The sequence below is a fragment of the Marmota flaviventris genome, chromosome 16, assembly GCF_047511675.1.
Source record: "Marmota flaviventris isolate mMarFla1 chromosome 16, mMarFla1.hap1, whole genome shotgun sequence".
NCBI lineage: Eukaryota > Metazoa > Chordata > Mammalia > Rodentia > Sciuridae > Marmota > Marmota flaviventris.
This window is the reverse complement of record NC_092513.1, coordinates 25247687-25269224: the sequence shown is the minus strand read 5'-3', so window position 1 is coordinate 25269224 and position 21538 is coordinate 25247687. Positions and strand designations below refer to the sequence as shown.

General features: G+C 54.0%; 1 protein-coding gene across 4 annotated transcripts in view; it reads left to right on the top strand.

Annotated features, from left to right (window-relative positions):
* The window catches only part of Ctif (cap binding complex dependent translation initiation factor), a 269043-nt gene that overhangs the window by 128131 nt on the left and 119374 nt on the right, over window positions 1-21538 (top strand). For all 4 annotated transcript variants that reach the window (XM_071602778.1, XM_071602776.1, XM_071602777.1 and 1 more), the window contains one exon: window positions 2869-2945. In XM_071602778.1, coding sequence (XP_071458879.1) covers window positions 2869-2945 — 77 coding nt within the window. The remainder of the gene's footprint in view (window positions 1-2868; window positions 2946-21538) is intronic.

Here is a 21538-nt window from a genome sequence, read left to right as displayed (position 1 = left end):
ACATGTTTTTGCAACCTGTTCAGTAACGTGTTGCCCCTCGGCACTGCCTGCACTGCCCTGTGGTGCGGAAGCATGTGTGTGTGTGTGTGCGTGTGTGCACACACATGTGTGCATGTGTTTCACGAGTGCTGTACCAATAGGGCACGAGGAAGGAGCCTCCTCTTCATGTTCATGTAACCCGCTTATCTCCCAGGCCCACTTGGTTATAGAAAGAGGTCAGAGGTCAGACAGAGGATCTGCAGTCAGGTCTCAGGGCCCGAGGAGAATGTGCCCTGAGACCTGTAGGGAAGCTGGGGACGTGCAGGCAGGGCCTGGTGGCTGCCCAGGTGGTGGCAGAGGCATGCCTATTGCAGGCTGACCAGCTGATAGACCTGAGGGCTGGTTCTCGCTCTCATGGAGGGGAGCGCTCCTACCTGGACTGAGGTCCACCTCGGCTCTTTGAGAGCAGGAAGTGGACAGATTTGTTCAGCAAAGAACTAGAGCCAAGGCCGCTGGACTCTTAAAGTTGTCCTGACAAGCCTGGTCAGTGTCGTGCTGTCCCCTGGAGGGATGCACCCTGACTGAAAACAGGGGGGATCTCTGGTCTAAAGCCAGGACCCCACTGTCCCTGGCCAGGCCATCAGGAGCTCCTTTCCCATTCCTGTTCCTGTCGTCGGTGCCCTTGTCTAGGACAGGCCACTCTGGCCGGCCCTGTCTTACTGGTCACGTTTTAGGGCAGCTGTTTCCTTGAGATTGAGGGAGTGAGGGGCGCTTCTCATCCTGCCTGGATGATCTCCCCTGAGTCCTGGGGAAGAGTTAGGATCCGTGCTGCGGTGTGTCCAGCTCCCCATGGCTGCCCTCGGTGTGGGGGGCGGAGCCAGGATGTGGGTCAGAGCCCAGGACTCTGAGGCCCTGCTGAGGAGGCTGGCACCTCCTGGCCCCTATTATGCCAAGTGCCATGGGCAGCTCCGTCTGTCCAGCCTCAGAGCTGAGATCTCAGTCCGCCGCCAGCTCGGGAGGGAGCCTCGGCTTCCTGTCCATTGTCTACTTGGGGCACACCCAGTGTGTTCCTGAAGTGACCTGGAGAGGCTGGGAGGGAGGGAGGGAGGGAGGGAAGGAGGGAGGGAAGGGTCCGGCTGGAGCTTGCTCAGGGTGGGAGAGGGGAAGTGAGAGGGGAAGATTTGGTGTTTTTCCTTGTTTGTATTTTGTATTAAAGAAAACAAACAATATCCTTTGAGAAAACCATTAAACAAAGCACATCCTAAGTCCCCAGAGCCCTATGGTGGCAGCCTGGAGTTGGGAATTCATTCATGCCTTTTTGGCTAGATTGTTGGAGGCAAGAGACATAGGCTGGGTCGGGAAGGGCCATCACTGAATACAGTTTGAAACATGTCTTTCCCTCCCTGGTCTCAATAGGTGACTGAGCCAAGTGGCCGTAATGCCACAGTCCCTGTGTCCACAGTCCCTGTGTCCACAGTCCCTGACCAGTTGTCTCCCATTACCCTTCTGGAGAGCTCTCCTAGACTGGCCAGTCCCAGCATACTCAGGGCTGCCAGTGCTCCCCATCTCTCCCCCTGGTGGGGGCTGAGCCCTGTGAAGACAGACTAGTGGGACCTTCTCCATGGAGCCCAAATCCAGAGGTCTGTGTGCTCCCCAGGGGGTCAGGGCTGCAGCCACAGAACTGCCATCTCTCATTCTCCGCATGACCTCCCCCTGGGCTTTGGTCTCCCTGCCTGAAAAGTGAGAGTTGGGGTCAAACGGATACCCACTCACCATCCTCCAGCAGACCGGCCTCTGGCTTTCCATTGCTGTGTGTGCCCAAGTGGTAGATTCCATGTCAGGGAATGACATGTTCTCAGGTCTCCGATGCCCACGTCAGACCGCCCTCCAAGACCCCCAGGCCAGGTATCCCTGTTCTGTCCTGGGATGCTCACAGTGGGGTGGCGTGCTGTCATGTCCCTGCTGGGGCACATTTTCCCATTGCAGGTGGAGGTGGCGGGAAGGTGGTGAGAACAGAACTGGCCATCATCCCAGATTTTGCAAGTACTTCTGCCCAGGCCTGGCATTTGGCTGAATCAACCCTGCATTATAAGTCGATCTTCCCAACCTTGATGTCAATGTATAAATAGTTGGCATGAGGGCATTTTACAAAAAAAAAAAATCCTTAGAATCTTCCCCAGTCCCTCCTTCAAAGTTTAAAAAAGCATTTAACTATTTGCAGGTTTTCTCTAAATACTTCCCAGGCAATATAAGGAGAGGATTTGGGGTAAAATCGCACAGGGCAGTCTGGCCTAGGATTAGGAGATGCTCTTCCCCTGCTTGAAGCTCAGGGTTAACAGACTTTAGCTCCTGGTCCTCTCAGCAGTGCCAAGTAGAAAGAAGTATCATTTCCATTTTGTTAGAAACTGGGAGATTGGAGAAGGATCTTGTTCCATCGTACAGCCAGTGAAGCATCCCTGGTCTAAGGGGACACAAAAACAGACCTCTGGATTGGGGCATCACCAGGAGGGTCCCACCGGCCTGCCTTCCAGTGCTCAGTTCCCAACCAAGGAAGGGTTGCGGGCAGCCGCAGCCCTGGCTCCATGGCCCGGCCTGCTCTCTGCAAGACTGAACAGCTCCCTCAGCGCTCTGGACCCGGCATCCTCGCCTACGTTTGTGGGCTTGGATAGGATGAATTCTAAGGTTCCCTTGGTCCCCGCCGTTCCTTGAGTCTGCGATTCTAGCCTCCTCACCTGGTGGGGAATTCATTAAATTCTAGCATTTTCCATTCTCTGTTGGATTTGGTGGTCACAGTTAGCTGCTCCTGCCCTCCTGTCCTGGATACTTGTATGGTCAGTTCTCTGCTCTCCTGCAGAAGTTATTCACAATCCCTCTTTCCCGGTGTCACAGGGCTACCACCCGATGCCCCATGAAGTGGAGATCGCACACACCAAGAAGCTGTTCCGGAGGAGGAGAAACGATCGAAGGTAGGAGAGACCACAGTGAGCACTGGGTCTTCTTTTCCTGTGTGGGTGGCTGTGCCTTCTTCAGCCCTGGTCCGTGTTGTGCTTTTGCTTTCATTGATTGACACCCCTGAGATGAGGCTGGTAGGTTGGCGGCACGGTGGGCTTGGTTGCCAGTCGGAGATTCCCACACGGCACCGGTGGCCCAGAGACAAGACCCTTACAGGGTCCGGCAAAGCACAAACCTGCTGGCTGCGTGTTTTGAGAGATGGCCTCCAGGAGGCTCCCGGAGCTCACAAGTCCAAGGATATCTGTTTTTCCTTCTCCCTGACATGGGGAGTTGTCCCTGGGATTGCCGGCTGGCTGACACAGACAACCCAGATCAGCAATAGACAGTACTGCTGCTCCCAAACAGTGAGCCAGTGAGCAGTGAGCCAGGCTCTCCCGTGGCGCTCAGAATCCTGGGTGACCATCGGGGAACAGGAAAGGACTGATGAGGTGGTTTGGGTAAGAACAAGCAACGGAGATTGGCCGTCTGGGGAATGCAAGCGTTTGTTTGCGACAAGGCTTTCTTACTGGGAAAAGTCTTCATGCTATAGTTTAAGTGAAAAAAAAAAAATTCCAGGTGCAGAACAGTATTTATTGTGTGTGGCCATTTGTGCAAAAGGGGGAGTCGGAGTATATTTTTTGCTTGAATGTGCATAAATTATTTCTGGATGGAAATCCAAAAAAAGAAAGAACAAAAAGGCGTATGCCTGAGGAATTCAAATGATGTGTTCCCTGTAGGGAACTTATTCTTACATGAAGGTGATGTCTTGTGACTTTACCTTTCGTGAACAGAGACTGTTCTCGGAGAGATGAGGAATAGCCAGCTGACATCCCCTGATCAGAAAATGAGGAGTGCCTGCCCTCATGCTGCGTGGCCACCTCCTGGAGATGGAGGGCTGTGGCTGACCAGCGTCTCCAACCCTCCCCTCGGCATGCAGGCCCTGATCACGGGGTATGAGGTGGTGGCCACAACTCTCAGGGTGGGAGGAGGACACAGTACCCAGAGGGCTTGTCCTCCAATAGCAGATTTAGTGAGTTTGAAAACATTCACAGAAGACAGTAAATGTCCAACTAGCTGGGAGGCAGGCCGCCCTGGCTTACAAGTCGGAACCACCAGGCACTTTATGTGGAACCACCAGGCATCAAAGGGGAAACTTGAGCCTGGAGAGTTGGACCGAGCCCGGCCCCTGCTGCGGCCAGAGTACAGCTAATTGCATTGTGTGAGCTGCCTCTGCTGGGCAGAGCCGCACAGGCCACGTCCTGGCTTCTGGGTTCCCAGCAGAGTTAAAAAACAGAGAGTACCCCTAAAGGAAGAATGGGGTTCCCAAGGGCTTAAGCATGCCAGGGGGAACAGAATGTGTGTCTCAAAGGCATGGAGAGTCCCCAAGCTTCCGAATTAAACGGCTTCTTCTGGCCCAGGCAGTGGCATCCAGGTCAGCCCACATGTCCCTTTCTGGGCCAGGTCACCTTGTTCCACAGGAGTCCCCTGGACCAGGGCAGGCCTCCGGAAAGCAGCAGCATGACCCAGGAATGTAGGAAGAGCAACATGCACGACACACCAGGACTGGGGAGCTGAGCTGCACTCATAGTAGCCAATGCCCGGGGTAGGTCAGCTCACCTCGCAGAGGATGTGGGCTGGGCCAGCATCCAGAGCAAGGCAATAAAGATGATTAAAGGGATGGAAAGTATGTCCTGGAGGAGAGCTGGAAGGCTGGGGCCAGGGAAGAGGAAAGAACATCCACACTGCGAAACTCATGAAAGATTTACACAGAGGGGAAAGGGTGGCTGCCTTGTTGCTCCCCAGGACCCAAACTAGAGGAAGTCAGCTGAGACAAAAGGAGAGAGTTTTCGGGTGGACCAATGACAGACTCAAGGATCGAACGTCTCCACCATCGGGGTCAGACTGCAATTCAGGGTAGCAGATGCTCACTGAGTCAAAGCTGGTCAGGGCGCCCCACCCTCCTTCCCGTGCTGGAGCACAGTACAGCCCATCACCACCGCCTGAGTCATCCTGGAGTCCCCAGGAGATGGGGACTTCCAGGAGAGGGACAGGTAGCCATGGGGTTTAAGGATCTCATTGTCTAAAAGCAGGGGGGCCCTGAATCCTTATCAGGCCAATCCCAACCCTCCTGGTCGATTATCCTCCTGAGTGGCCTTGCTAAGCGCTGAACCTTTATGTTTGACCTTGATGGTTAGCACTTCTGTCCAGCAGGTCAGCCTACTTTGGGGCTTAAACCACAACGAGAAGGGCTTGCATTCCATGAGAATACCACACAGCAAAGGGGGAGGAGGTGATCAACATCAGGTTTGTTGTCAGAGGGACACAGCCAGCATCTGTATCATGCCTGTGATCTCACCCCTGGTTCATGGAGGGAGGTAGCCATCTCTGGCTCTCCTTGGTTTGCCTACAAGAGCCCGTGGCCTTGGCTTCCTGCAAAGTGACTTGAGTCTGGATCTGAGAGCTGAAGGCTCTGTGTAGCATGGGCACATAGCTGCAGATAGGATTGTGTGATGCCCCAAAAACCATCTTCAAGGAAGTCTGCACCATGTCCCAGTCCCAGCTGGCTCTTGGGGTGTTTCTGTGCACCCTGACTGCCTTAATTTCCCACTTGTCTCAATCAGAGGCTGTTAGAAAGCTGCATAATGTCACACCGGTGGCTCACACCCCAGAATTAGAAGCTGGATGTGAATCCCACCCGCTTTGCTCACCAGCTCTGGGATATTGGCAAATTGCTTCATATCTAGAAAGCGCGATTGCCTCTTCCGTAAAGTGCATCCACTAGTTGGGAGACTTGAAGGAGCTTGATCTTGTAAAGTGCCTTGGAATGGTCAGCCCACTCTCAGGTCAGAGGGAGGTCCGGGTGGCCAGCAAGCCTTGCCAGGCAGTATGCATAAGGGATGCTGCTCACCCACCACCCAGAGGGGGCCAGGTTTGCTTGTGAACCCAGGAAGCCTTGCCTTGTACCCCTTCCAGGGTCAGGGCACCAGGTCAGTTGTTTGCCTTCTCCTGGACCAACTTTGAAAGCTCTGTCTCCACAGTCCTGACCTCCCCAAGCCCAGCTGGCAGGCCAAGAGAGCCCCTCCACGGCAGCCATCCCCAGATTCTGCTCCCCATTTCCACAGGCTGCTTCAGGGGGCTCTGTGATAAAAATTGAGTTGTGGATGTCTCCCCACCCCACACCCATTTTGCAGGGGGAAAAAAAAAATAAGGTCTTGGACAGTTCAAAGGTTTTCTCCTTAAAAATGTTCTTGAATTTGGACAACGGATAACAACTTGTTTATTTTGGGAAGCTTGTAGAAGACAGCAGATTTCAGGCCGAGTCCTGCATTTTATCATCTAGACCCGATAAGTGAGTTCTCAGTGCATTCCCCAGAGAGCAGCAGGGCTTCAGGTGCTCTGTCCTCCAAAGAGGTGGAGACCGCTACTTGGAAGAGAGTGTACCGAGGTTCATCTGCCTCCTCCCAAAGCTCTCTGCCCCCAGAGTGCAGAGCAGAGGAGCACATTCACTAGAAGGCTGAAGTCTAGGCCCATGGCCTCTGTTGACCTTGAGTGGTGTCCTCTGGGGAGGGGACAGAGGATTTTCTCAGCCCCTCCCCTAAGACCCACCCCCAGCTCCATTTTAAGAGCTAAACAGACTAAGGAGATGCCATGGTCTGGGTTCCCTGGGAAACAGATTCCGGGATGGAGATTAGCTTTTTAAGGAATGCCTTGGAATCCATCTGTGGAAAAGAAAGGGGGAGGGGAGGGGTGCAGGATTGGGCAGAAGTTGACCTGCATTGAGGACTTCCTGGGAGTTCTCAAGTTGGGAACTCTTTAGAGTTGACCCAAGATGAAGTGACAGGGCAGGCCTTTACACCTTGTGTCCCTTGGTCATCAGATGGAGACTGCCAGGGGGAAAGGAGGTGTGACCTCAGGCTGAGCAGCTGTCTTCACCCAGTGCGGTTTCTGTAGAGGGTCGCAGGGCAGGCATACTTTCTTCCTGAAGGGGACGTGGGCGCCATCACAGCCAGCCCCACAGTGAACTGCTATTGAACTCACCAACTTGGATTGATGGGGCTGTCCTCAGTGTTAGGTGCAGTGTTCCCAAGAGCATCAGAGTACAAGGTGTGGTCCCTGCCCTCAAGGACCAGAGGTGGAACTTGTACAATGGCACACTTATTCCACAATCAGCCAGAATGTGGTGCTTGCCTGTGGAGCGTCTCGTGCTAATTCAGAGGTGGCTTAGGAAAGGAGCCATCATGGGGGGTGGTTCTGGAAGGCTTCCTGGAAGAGGTGGTGATTGAACCACTGGTGAGACTGGAGGAGGATTTGGAAGGGAGATGGGACAGCCAGGGACCACAGGAGGGTGAATTACACAGCTAGGTAGGCACTGGGGCCAGGGATCCCCACCCCTCCCAGAAGTGAGACAAACAGGCGGGACTCAGCACCCCACAGAGCTAAATAGGAGGGAGCAGTGAGAACACGCTGGCTCTGACAGTCCCCCGGCCAGGCTGTTAGGAGTCTCAGTAGACCCTGCAGCTCCAAAGCCCAGCTCTTAGCAATTACCATAAGGCAGCTAATGGAGACATTAGCGGTCCATTGCAGATGCCCATCAGTGTGACCAGGGAGGCAGGAGAGCTGTTTTCCAAATTAATTTGCTTCATTAAATGAGGTCTCAGAACGGTTAATTTAGTCCATGGCCAATCAGATGGAAGGGAAGAAGAAAAGAAGACCTTAGCCGTCCCACCCAGTGTCAATGGCTGCACTGGGCAAGAAGCAGGGGAGAGGGGTGCAGAGCTGGGCCACCTTCTGGATAGTGCAGAAGGTCACAGCTCTGTCTACCATTGACTGTGGCTAGAGCTTAGTGTTAGTGAACTCAGGATGAGTTCAAAGGCTAAGAATCAGAGCTCCGATGTCTGAGGACAGGAGTATGGATGTCCCACTCAGGAAGAGAGGGTGACGTCACCCTTCCTCTGCCTTTTTGTTCCTTTCAAGTCCTCAGACGGTGTCCATCCACATCGGTGAGGGGGGGTCTTCTGTCCTGAGTCCGCTGGTTCCAATGGGAACCTCTAAGAAACGCCCGCATGGAGTTCCCACGAACGACGTCTCCCCAGCCATCTCTGCACCCCTTAGCCCAGTCCAGTTGTCATCCAAGACTCATTTTGTCTGTCCTCCAGGATTCCTCAGAAGGGTCAGGGGCCATCTATGACCTCGTATGAGGAGTTCTCTTGTCATGACCAGTGTTGCCCCGTCCCTCAGGCGAGAAGGTGAGGACTCGAGCCCCGTCGCCGTCCGGTGACCTTCTCGCCGGCCCCTGCATCCTAGAGATGTGCCGCTGGTCAGCCGTTCTGGGCCAGCACTTGCTCCCTCGTGGAGGGCAGCCTTGGTGTTGGCAGATCTGCTTCTCCTACCAACCCCTTAATTCTACACCACCCACCTCCTCAGCAGCCTCACCCTCCCTCTGCCTTCTCACTCTAAATACAGAGAGGTCATTTTAGAGTGGTCATTAATGTGTTTGAGCCTCGTGTTGCTGCTGTGACAGCTCTGCCCGGGCTCTGGTGGACATCCCTGCCTTCCCACAACCATCCTCCTTTTCACATCTGGCCTCATGGTGAGAGCCCTGGGGGATACCCAGTGCCTCCTGAAATCTCTCTCTTCAAGTCACATCTGCCACCTGTGCTTGCCCCTGTCCTTCACACCATCAGTCACCATCAGGGTCCTTTATCCTCCAGAGGTGACTAAGTCCCCCATCTTGTTGTCCTATTCAAGTCCTCAGCAGATGCGATGATGTCCACCCACATTGGTGAGGGTGGGTCTTCCACCCAGAAGCTGATCAGTAATTACCCAGCCAGAGTCCTGCGTCTGTCCCCCAGCTCTTTCACAGGAGCCCTCTCTACCCGTGAACTCTCTACTCGCGGACTCCATACCGCAAATGCGCCTGCTTGCCAATACGCGTGCGTCACACCCAGACCTGGACCTGCGATGTTTCTGTGGTCCTTCATCGCCACGCACAGAGGGGTGACAGTTTGAGTGGTGCCACAGGCAGGGTCCCAGCTGAGGTCAAAGGAGGGGACGCTCTGTCTTCTGTTTTGACTCTCCTACTGTCAGCAAGTGTCCTTCTCATGGTCTATTTAGTCCTTTAGTGCCATGTTTGTCACGCGTGTGTGCTTTTTGTTGGTGAATCTGCTGTTAAAGATGGCCCCAAGCATAGCGCTGAAGTGCCATCTGCTGTCCCTAAGCACAAGAAGGCCATGCTGTGCCTTAGGGAGGAAATGCGCGTGACAGATGAGCTTCATTCAGCAGGAGCAGAGGGCTGCGGGCTGTGCGTTCCCCGGTGCGGATCAACAGCAGAGATTAAATTAGGATCTCGAGACAGAAACACACATACAACAAGGCTGGTGAAAATGTGACCAGAGGCCTGCGGGGACTGACCCTGTTCCTCTCCTGGGAGTAACAGTTCAGCGTTCACTCAGTGTTTGCAGTGACTTCATAGAATGTGCCGATGGTGAATGAGGAGGATTAGCTGTCCTTGTCCTTTAAAACAGGACAGAGAGATGATGAAGGTGAAAGAGCTGGTGGTTCATGACGGGATTCCAGATCTGTGTGTCTGTGGTAACTGGGAGAGGAGAGGGGGTCCAGGGGACACCTCCTGTGCTGGTCACTGCCCAGCTTGGCTTCACTGAGCGGGCCTCTGCCTCATTTGTACCATCCCGGAATGACACCGTCTCCGAAGCCCCCACAGACAGCTCAGCCCTGCAGTGACTGTCATTGCCACCCTGTCATCAGGAGCTCGGGGACCGCGAGACAGATCCATGCTCACGTTGCCCACGGTTTCTCTTTCTATCCCAGCAAGGAAATTGCCCTCATTAAGTCCCTGCTAAAGATAGATAAGAAAATGGGACGGCAAACCCCCACCTGGCAGGCGGCCCTGTCAGATTCTGAGCAAAATGAGTCAGATAGGAATTATTTTTAGGATCCTCTCCTCCCTCACGCCCACCCCCAAGCAGGCTCTCTCGGAGTGAAGAGCAGCTCATTTCTCCAAGCCACATGTCCAGGGCCATTTTGATGGAAGTAGAGCCCCCAGACACAACTAGAGAAGACCCCAGGCATCGCACAAATCACGATGGTCACAGAAACCTTTGGACAGTGCAAAGGCCTCACCCGGAGCTCCTGGGCAGAGCAAGCGGCCAGGAGCGTCCCCAGGGAGGTGGTCCATGGCTGACCCTCCTATGTGCAATGTGCCTTCCCTGGACCCCCGTCCTGCTCCTCCTGGAGCATGCTCCAGTCTGAAGACCTACTCTTAGCATCACACTTTGCAGGAACACAAGGCCCTGGGGGCCTCTCCCATGAAGGACCAACATGTCCCTGGCCCAGGATGCATGTCCACGTAAGGGCCAGAGCAGCACAGGAGGTGGCCTGCCATGCAATTTGGCAGAGCCCCTGGGTGCCAGCTCTGCCTGCTAGGCCTGGACCCCTCCCAGGCTGCATCCACTGTCGGGAAGCAGGACAGTCCTCTCCATTGGTCACTCTTCTCCCTTTTACCCAGCAATCAGAACTCATTCAGGCCCTGAAAGCCCTAAATAGTAAAGTGGGGAGACCCAGGGTCATGAAAAGTGACTGAAGAGAAGCCAGGGGTACAAGCCTGGTGACCTGGTGGGCAGGAGGGCTGTGACGAGGAAATGGATCAGAGACTGATGCCATCTCCACACTGTGTCTGGACACCCCGGCCAGTCAAGTTGGTTTAGTTACTCCAACTCAGAGGTCTTGGTCTGTCATTCTCTGAAATGCTGGACATTTGCTAACTGACTTGCAAATGCCAACCCCAACCCTTCTTCTTCTCTGGAACCCCAAGTGACTGGGGCTCCAGTACCAAGTCAACCCAGCCTTCCATGGGACAGTATGTATGGTGGGCAGTTGGGCCCTGGGCCAGGCTCACCTGCCTTCATCTCTCACCAGCCAGAGGATCTTGGGAAAATAAGGACTCTCCCCAAGCACATTCTTCTTAATGTCCTGGGGACAGGGTGCCGGTATTATGTATGAGAGCAGGTACATGGGAAGGCCTCCTCTATAAGTGCACCTCAGAAAACAATCCCACCTTCTTCCTGACAGTCACTCCAAGGACCTCCACCCTGGACTGTGGGCAGAGGATGAAAGGACGCTGGTACAGGAGTTGTGGAGTCTGGGCCCAGAGCAGCTGCCCTAGGCTCTGGAAGCACAGTTTCCCAGCTATAAAATGGGGGTGTGATTCCAGTTCCCAAGTGTGTGAGAAAGAGTGCAGGGCCAGAGACAGAGGACTCTTCCCAGAAATATTCCATTCTTTAACCACAAGATGGGAAAGACAGAAGTGAGAACACTCCAGAGGCTGGCCCGGGCCCTCGGGGTGAATAAGCAGTGTCTCTTGTATTGTAAGCCCAGCTCACATCCTCTCCAGAATGTTGGTGAGAAGAAGGCCATGTCTGCTGCTCCTGGGTACACCTTTCCTCCCCATATCTAGTCCAGATCTGGACGCTGGCACCGTGCTGGGCTGAGCCATCATGCCCCCAGTCTCTAGCTGCCTGAGATCAGATGTCATAGGAGACCATCTTACCCAAGGGTGCCTGTGCATCCGCCGATTCTGAGGGTCTTTCTGCCGGACTCGCAGGCGAGCTTGGCCCACCCCCAGCCCAGCCCAGCAGTCGCTCAGCAATTCCACAGCACTTCCAGGGGCTCGCTGTGGTTGGAGCACTCCATGAGCCTTAAACAAATAGTGATCATCCTAAGGAAGGTCGGGCTATTTTATTTCCATTTTCCAGGTGGAGAGAAGTGAAGCAACCCCAGCACTCTGGCTTCAGACCCTAGGCCCCTAACCAGCTCTCTGCCCTGAAACGCCTCTCAGTCCCTCCTCCATGTCCTCAGCCTCCCTCTCCTGGGTCTCTCACTGCCTTCTGCATATACCCCCCAATCTCTCCATAGGACACAGGGGTATTCAAGATAGCAGGTCCTCTTAGTGCAGAGCTGGCTGTCATGCTCAGAGGGACAGAGGAGAGGGATACTGTGTAACTCAGAGGCACGAATGGCTGAGGGGTGAGACTCCAGACCAGACCCCAACAAGCAGGGTCACCACCCTCCTGCCTTCTCTGTCCTGCACCAGGTCAGTCCTGCTTACAGACTCCTGTCCTCGACCAGATGACTCATGAGTGGACATATTTAGGAAGTCCTTGCAATAGACCAGAGAGTTCCCAGGTTGTGGGGCCCCACCAAGTAAGACCTGAAGGGAGGGTGGTGTGAGGTCCAGCTGGGTGGGCAGCTCTCAGTGGAGAGCCTCCGCCAGATGCCTGTTCCTCCCCAGACCCGGGAAGATAAGCCCAAGGCATGAGGGTGCCTTTCACTCCCCAAGCGCCCCTAGCAGTGACAGTGGGACAGGTTTTAAAAATACAGAGGAGCCTTCCTGCCTGGGTCAGCATTTACCCTGCAGGTTATTTCTGAGTCTTCCCAGTAACTTAATTTTAGCCATTTATTCCAATGCATGTGTCCTGGGGAAGCCACGGTGGCCTCTGTTATGGCTTAGAGTATTTTGGGAGGCCAGCCTGGTTTCCAGAAGTGATGCAGGGGCTCAATTAGGCAAGACACCAGCAAACAGAAATAAAATAACTCAGGCAGGCAGGACTCCGGTCCTCAGAGGTGGCGCCTGTATCAAATCTCACAGGAGAAGGGAGGGGAAGGGAAGGGGTCTCCTGACTCCAGAGGTGTCGTCTCTGAACTGGCAGCTTGTGTCATTCCCCCACTCATTGCACACCTGCAGGGACCTAAGTGCCCTTCGAAAGGTGAGCAAGGTGGAGCTGCCCATTCTTTCCAAGTAGACCAAACAAACAGAGCCCAGCACCCGGAGTAGAGAGGCCCTGACCGTGGCAGACTGTAGGTGTAGACTCAAGGGTAGGTGGACACTCAAGTTCACCAATAGTTCATGGGGAACTTTAAGTCACCAGCACATTAATAGCATAGAGGTTTTGAGGAACTGATAAACAGTTTATCGGTTTTCAAATAGGCCTTCAGAGGCCCCTGCCAGAGCACCCTACAGGACCCTGTGCTCCCTGTGGACACAGCCCGCCCAACCTGCCCACCCACCTTCCTACCTGCCTCCCACCTCCATCCTCACTCACCTTGTTCACTAGAATCCATCTTCTCCTGGTTCCTTCAACAGTCCAGCTGGCTCCTGTCCCCGTGCTGGCTGGTCCCTATGCCTAGGAGCCCTCTCACCTGGCCCTAGCCCTCACCAGCTCCCTCTCCCCAGCCTCCCAGGGTTGGCCTGCTGGCTCAAGCTGTGGCCAGGCTGAAAGAGTTTTCCCTGCCATCCTGGAGATACCCCGCTCACCTGGAGCAGGTGTGGCAGCTAAAGGGTTTAGGGCCGGGCAGGAGGCCTGGGAGCACGCAGGGCACTCTTCATTTGTGTCTGGGAGGGTAGGCCCACACATCCCGAGTCACCTCTGCAGGTGACAGAGGAATCCAGAACAAAAGCTGCTGCCCCCGCCAGCCTCGTCTGCGCTGACCCTTCCCTCAGGAATACCACTGCCCTTGCGTTGACTTCAAACTGTCTTTCAACGTCAAGGGGAGGATTCAGGGACAGAGGATCCAATTTCAGACTTTTGCTTGTCAGGCTGACACTGAACACAGGAAAGAACCTGTGTGTGAACTTGAAACAGATGAGAAATCTTTTTAGGGAGAAACTATACGAGATGGGGTTGTGTGAGCATTTGGACCTGGTGGCCCTAGTGGCCACAACAGGCATGTGTCCCAGACTGGCTCAGTGGCTCAGGGAGTGGGTGGCTCAGCCTCAACACCTTGAGCAGGAAACCTGGTGCCTTTGAACCCAAGTTGTAGCCATGGTGCAGAGAAGTTGGGTGGGACCCAGGCAGAGAGCAGGATTCTGGCTTTGCCTGATATCTAGGGGGTTGGAAATCCTGGGGCAGAAGTGGGCTGGTGGGGAGGGGTCATTAGGATCCCTCTAGACGGAGCATGCAAACCAGCTTCCTCCCAAGCCCCATCCTGCCCCACTGCCCCTCCTAGGACACCAGGGCAGTGTCAGGTCCCCTTTCCTGGCCAGCTCTGGTGTGTTTTGACTATGCTTAACAACTGTAAGCAATCAAGGAGTCCACCCCTCCCTCCCCACCACCCCCCATTAAGGACGAGAGAGTGAACCCAGATTCTCCAAGCAGCTCCAGGACCCCCCGATTTACCATTTCTATATCCTATCTTATGAAACGGGGTGTCTGGTTGATCTGGCCTTAGTGGGCAGCCCAGGGAAGGATGCTGCCCGCAAGCCTGCCTTGGCTGCCCGGATTTAAGGGAATGATCTAGTTTCTGGCACACTAAGAGGTTCCCGTGGCTGGGAGGTAGCCGGGCCTGGGATTTCAGATCCTAAGACCATCGCACTTGGGGCAGATCTCCTCTCTGCCTGGACCTTGACTGCCTGCAAGTCACACAACATGCGCCACCGCAGGGCCCACATTCCAGCCAAATGTGTAGGACGCCCCTTGAGGGTGCTGAATTGTCTAGACTTGGTTCAAGTCTCTTTCCTAGACGTGTCGCCTTAAGGCACCACTTCACCTCTCAGAGGCATGTGTCTTATCTATAAAAGCGCACATCTACCTTGTATCTGGCTCTGCAGATCAAATGAGATGTGGCTGGGGAAGCAGCCCGGAGCACCGAGGTCTCCACAAACACGAGGACTCCGTGCCAGGGTTTTGTTTGTATTATACACATGTTTGTAGTCGTGCATGAGCGTGTCTGGGTGTGTGTGTGTGTGTGTGTGTGGCTGCTCTAGGGACTCTGCCAGTTATCGTTGCCAGTGATAGTTTGCTGGAAACGGGGCTTGGCCTGGGTGTTTGTATTGGTTATCTGTGGCTGCATAACAAGTTACCCCAAAACTTAGAGCTTTAAACAACAAACATTCATTATCTCACCAAGAGTCAGAAATCCAGGAGCAACTTAACTGGATGGTTCTGGTTCAGGGTCTCCCCTGAGACTGTAGTCAAGCTGTCACTGAGAGACGTCACTATCTGGAGGCTCAACTGAGATTGGAGAAGACTCCAGCAGGGACAATCTGCTCCTCAGCTTGCTCACCAGGTTGTTGGCAGGTCCCAGTTCCTCACTAGATGTCAGGTGTGAGGTGAACCTCTTCACGGGCATGTTCACGGCATGCTCCTGACAGCAGCTAACTTCTCCAAAAGGATGATCTGAGAGAGGAACAGATGGGAAGACAGGCAGGCAGACAGACAGGCGGACACCAAGATGGCAACTGCAGGATATTTTTACCACCTAATCTTAGAAATGACATCCTGTCCCTTCTCCCACGTTCTGTGGGTCTCACAGACTGACCTTGCACCATGTGAGAGGAAGCTACCCAAGGGTGGGTGAGACCCCTGGGGACCATCATGAAGGCTGGCTCCCACAGCTCCTCTGCAAGTTCCTTGCGTAGTGCTCAGTCCCTTCCTGCCCAGGACTTAGTCTCCCCTTGAGGGTCTCTTGTGTGACTGCAGCCAAGTCGTAGGCCCGGTGACTTGGTTCTGCCTCCGCGTCGTCTCTGGGAAAGGTAGCGTGTGTTTGCAGCTGTGTCATTTCTCCACGGGCTTCCTGCTGTTTTAGTCAGCTTCTTCACTGTGACCAAAAGACCTGACCAGACACTGAGAGGAGGAAAAGTTCATTTTGGCTCGCGGCTTCACAGGTCTCGGTCCATCCACGGCCGACTTCACAGCTCTGGGCCCAAGGTGAGGCAGGACATCCTGGAGGAAGGGTGTAGTGGAGGAAAGCAGCTCAGGACATGGCACCAGAAAGCAGAGAGAGAGCTCCGTTCACCAGGGACAATGTAAACCCCGAAGGCACGCCCCCAGTGACCTGCCTCCTCCAACCACCCTATCTGCCTACGGTTACGGCCCCATCAATCTACATGGGTGGATTGACCCACGGAGCACATTAAAGCTCTTGGAATCTAATCATTTCACCTGAACATTCTCGCATGTCTCATGCATGAGTTTTAGGGGACACCTCATATCTAAACCATAACACTGCCAATATAATTTGGGGGCTCCAACAGCTTCTTTTTATTTTGTGGTCTCTGTTCCTTCCAGCCCAAGTTGATATAATTCTTTGGAAAACTTTATAGGTCTTTTGTAAATCCTCTTGGATTCTATGTCACTAATTAAATCCCACCCCCAAGTCTTTTTAAGACTGTCCCTTTCCTACATTGGGGAAAGGGACAATCCATACCCTTGGCGTTTTAGAAGCTCTGCTCTTTGAAAAGATCTGAGAATCACACCGTCACAATCTACAGACTCTTTGGTCCGACTGAATGATACTCTGAGGCACCGCCTCTGGTCTGGCTAAGATCTTGACAGAGGACTTCACAGTGACACCCTCCGCCTCAGCCCGGGACCCTGTTTTCTGGAGAACGCCTGGATCTGATCTTTACCCAGAAGTCATTTCCTAATTTTAGCATCATCTGCCATCTGGGAAGTCTGGGGAATCTTCAAAATTAGCAAGTTCTGGTTCCTTTTTGGTAACAGTCCTTCTTTTAACTTGTCTCTCTCCTCTCACCAGGTGACACCTCAACACCAGCTGGAAATCCCCACAGTGAGATCATGCAAGCCATTAGATAAATTCTCTATTTTTCATCTCACTACCAGAGGCAGAGTTGCTAAACTTCCTGCTGCTGCATAGCAAGAATTCCCCCTTCCTCCTGTTCCCGGTCACCTATTCCTCACTTCCCTGAAAGCCCTCACCAGTAGTGACCTTGGAACCTGTGTCTCTACTCTCCTTGTAGCACTTGAGGTTTTTACTAACACTCACCTTGAAATTATTCTGGTCCCTGCCCACTGCCGAAGTCCAAAGCCACTCCCATGTTTTAGATTTGTGCTATGGCAATACCCCACTTGCAGGCACCAAAAGTTGTATCGGTCATCTTGTGCTGTGTAACAAAGAAGCCCCAAATTAGCAGTTTAAATAACCGATATTATCTCACACAGTTTCTGAGGTTCAGAAACCCAAAAGGGATGTAGCTGGGTTGCTCTGGTTCTAACATTGTAGTCAGGCTGTTGGCCAAGACTGGAGTCATCTGAAGGGTTGGTTCGGATGGGACTGAAAGGTCCGATTTCAAGCTCACTGACGTGATTGCTGACAGGCCTTGCTCCTTGGTGGCTGTGGGATTGTAATTGGGCCTCTCTGTAGGGCGCTCATAACCGAGTAGGGAGGGGGAGGGGGAAGGGAGAGTGGAAACTGCTGGTCTCTCATAATCTAGTCTCAAAAACAACGTGCCATCCCTTGTCTCACATTGTATTAGTCACACAGACTGACCCTTTACTGGACAGGAAGGGTCTAAGCAAGGATGTAAATGCCAGGGGACTTGACCACAGGTGGTCACCTTTACCTGTTGAGTGTCTCTTCCTGTTTAACTGTTTTTTTTCCCCTTTCCACCTTTAATATTCTAGGAAAATCTACCAGTAGCTTTGAAAGGTTCAAGTTTTCAGGTTTATCCTCTCTTCTGGTTCAACTTCCAAACTTGCCAAGAAGGCCCTCCGTACCCTGCGTTCTGTTCTGTGCTCCCTCCTCCCTGCTCCCAAAAACTCTGTCGTGAAGGTGAGGTAGAATGCTTCCTCCCTGGGGAGGATTCGGGGGCCAGAGGGTGCTGCTGCCGGAGCTGTGGGACATACCTATCCCCGGGTCCCAGGGTGGTTCCAGGAAGAGGGAACCCTCCAAGGGCACAGGCTCACACACACAGTTTTCCCTAAACTCTACGACCTCAGTGACGACAAAAGGTCGGGCTTTAATGGGAAGCGTATTGAAATACCGGAATCTTCCAGAACTTGATGGAGAAGGCTTCCTTGGGTAGGTGGGAAAATGTATTGATATTAATAACACAAATAAAGAACTCTTGCCCGGCCTTTCTCAGAAAACTCCACGATCACCCTGGGATGTGGGCGGAATGAGTGCCAGTGTCCCCATTGTAAAAGTGACGTCACTGAGACCCACAAAGGCTGTGACTTACCCGAGTCCTCGCAGAGTTGAGGCTGGTTCTGGACATTTGGGTGTACAGGCTCCTTTCTACTGGGTTCTAGAACACTGGCCCTGTGCATGGGGACACTCCCTTCTCACCCTGCCAAAAAAAAGTGGTGGCCTGGAGCTGTCTTCCTGTCTGGGGAAGTGGTCCTGTTAGGATAGAAAACTGGATGTCACAGGGTTCAGTTTGAAGATGGGGAGAGGCTCCTCAGAACTAGAAATAGTCTGGGGGTGTGACGATAGACTGTGAGCTCCGACATAGCTGGACAAGGACTCCCTCTCCATCTGCCCTTTCTGATCTGTCCAAAGGCCCTTCCTCTCCACTTTGAGGGCATCCATGGGACAAGTGCCTTTGTCCCCAAGTGAAGTCATTGGGATAAGTAAAAATAATCCCTTTTACTCTAGTGGTTCTGCCCTATGCAAATGCCATAGCTCTTTGTAATGATTCAAGTTTATCAAAATTTAAATCTCAGCCATACTGGCCATGTGTGACTAATAGCCACTTCAGTGGACAGGGCAGATACAGAATATTGTCTCCATCACAGAAAGTTCTGTTCAATGGCCCCGCCTTGCAGACACCTTCCTGGGGCCCCGGAGAGCCAGCCATAGGGCAGCTGAGAGAAGAGAGAAGAGTGGAGGAGAACAGATTAGAAGGTTCTGGAGGCCAGCAAGGAAGAAGGAAACACTAGAAGGAGAAAGCATGCCCACGGGGCAGGGGGTGGCGCTTGTGGGACTCAGGCAACGTTGGCTCCCCTCAAGGTGGAGCTGCAATGGGACAGTGCCTTCCCTGCTGGGGATGCAGAGCACCTACTGTGGTGTCCTTGCTCAGGAGCTCCAAGCCCACTCTGCAGCTCACCAGGACCCCCATGAGCTGGGCAGCCTTCCCCAGACCTGGCGGGGACATCACCCAGAGAGCCGAGTGCCGAGATCTATTCATGGGTGATGCGCACAAGTCCTGTGGAATGGCAAAGGTGCCAGGAGTTTATGGGGAACGCACAGCCCTTTGTCACTGGTCCCTGCCCTTGTCACTGCAGCGGGGCTCCATGAACCTTTCATTCCTGGAGACCTCTATACAATCCTCCTCTCCAGCTGTGTCTTCCTGGTGTCTACCCAGCTCAGCTCGGGGACCTGTATGGGTTTGGTTTGTTTTTGGTGAGTGAAGGGGTGTGTGGATGGATGGAGTTTCTTAAAACAAAATCATATTTGGAAACTAACTACGTAAGCCAAAAAAAGAAGACTTCCTTAGTTTTAATCAGGTTGGGACCAGAAACCCAGCTGTCTCTACCAGTTCCCACCTGTTCCCACCTGTCATGACAGTCATCACTGAAGCCACCCTTTACAGAGCACCTGGAGTGCTGGGCAGCCCACCTGGGTCGGGGGTCAGCTCACTTTGTAAAAGACCAGAGAGTAAATATTTTAGGCTTTGTGGGCCACGGGGTCTCTGTCACAGCGACTCTGCTTTGCCACTGTAGCATAAAAGCAGTCTCAAGAATACGGAAATGAGTGACTGTGTCCCATAAAACTTTATTTGCTAAAACAAGCTATGGCTGGATCTTGCCCACAGGCTGCCACTATCCAGTCCCTGATCTAGATGATTACGAGCCCTCTGTCACCCTAGAGATGCAGTTTCTGCCCCACCTTAGAGTTGAGGAGACAAGGTACAGGGTGACCCCTCCTTCCTGTGTACTCTGAGGCAGGCCCAGGCCTGTCTGCATAGAGCGCCTGTCCCCTGGGGTTGTGTTTGGATGTGGAGGCCACCATGGGAGATCTAAAGATCCAGGGTTCCTGGGAGTAGCCAGTGGCTCCTAAGGGACAGCAACTGAACTTGGGAGGCTGTAGGAGAGAGCAGTCCCATCTCCCAGCTCCCCTGAGGTTGTGAAGGCACACCTGAGCAAGAGAGGGGGAGACCAGCAGGGCCTCACAGGCAGGAGGCAGAACTCGCCTCAGGGGTGGGGCTGAAGCCTGGACCCTGCCCCATGGAACTCTCCTGAGCCTGCCACAAGGCAGCCAGTGCCTCCAACTGTCCCCTGGAGAAGTCTGCTCTAAAGCCACCCCTTCAGCTGGAGCTCTCAAGTCCCCAGCCTAGAGCTAAGGCCACAGCCCGAAACTTCTTCAGGCACAAGAGGGACCTTGCTCACGGCAGCCCCGGCTTCCCCAGGGCTGCTGGACATAAGCTTCTCATTGGCCAACCCCCACAGCTCCCCAGCTGTGCTGGAGGGACAGGACCGCCCAGCCCCCGGCTCGGGGCTCCATCTTGCACATGGGTAGGAAAGGGCCAGCTCAGGGTCTTCTCATCCACACCCCCAGCAGAGGTCACAAGCACCCCCTTACATTGGAAGATGAGGAGGAGCAAGGAGGGAGGACAAGGGGCACCCAGGACTGTGCCCTGAACCTCCCATCAGTGCCGCCTGCCTGTTTAGATGAAACTGCACCTTCCCTGTGGCCCCTTCCAAACTGTAGCCACCGCAGGGACAGAGGGGGTGTCCCCTGACACAGACACACCTCTTGGCTGGCTCTAATGAAGTTTGCGTTACAGATAAGGGAGGGGGTGAAGGGGGCAGAGAGGCAAAGCAGAGCTCTGTGGGGACAGGCAGGATGGAAGGGAGGTGAAAATCCAGTGTGGGCCCCTGGCATGGCGCCTGGACCCCACCTGCCTATTGGGGAGCTGCAGCCTCCCTGTGTGTTAACCCTGCAGAGCCAACCTCAGGCCGAGTGGCTGAAGCAGGACTCAATGCCTCATTGCCAGCTGCTGCTCCTTCAGGAAGCCGTTGGCTGTGGGGCTGGGAGGGGGCCTTTCAGGGCAATGGCAGATTCCTAGGCCCCAAAGAGCCTCTGTCCCTGGAGAGGAGTAAGGGGACACACTTTCTGGTCCCCTAATGGGACCCTCAGTGAGCTGACCAGCCTCAGTGAGTTGATCCTGGTGGTGTTCAGAAGGTGTGCAGGGGCCAGGCAGGCACATTCCGCCCCTGAGCCCCTTGGACCCTGAAGATGAAGGAAGAATATTCTCACAGATCTGCCGGATTTTCACTTGCTCAGAGCTGAGCTGGCAGCACTATGGAAGAAGATTGCCTGGTCTCTTCCGGGCCAGACCTGTGGGGACCTCCCGGCTCTGCCTGGCCCAGCAGGCCCCCAGACTGTCTTGGAGTGCTGGCTTCTAACTGCCCCTGGGAATCAGAACCAACGCAGCCCTTCTCTGAGTCCCCCAGGCTGGGTCTCAGCCATGATAATGGCCTCGCGTCCCACCCTAAGAGTCCTCTGTGCATTGATCAGGTCTCCATTCTCATGGAAGTGGATGGCAATCTGAAGTCAAAGAAAAGTCCCCAGGGGAGTCATTTGGCAAAGCCACTAAGTATGGTGGGTCCTTCTTACTCTGAAGGCCTCCCCTGTGAGCCCAGGGTCTAAGCCAAGATGGGAGCGGCCGGCAGGGGCAAAGGCCAAGCTGACCGGAAGAGAGGCCTCAGGGCCCCTCCTGTACCCCCAGAGACAGAGAGTGGAGAGACCCTCAAGGGCTGCACCTTCCGACCATGACCGCCCACCAGAATAGGCCAGGGCCCCCTCCAGC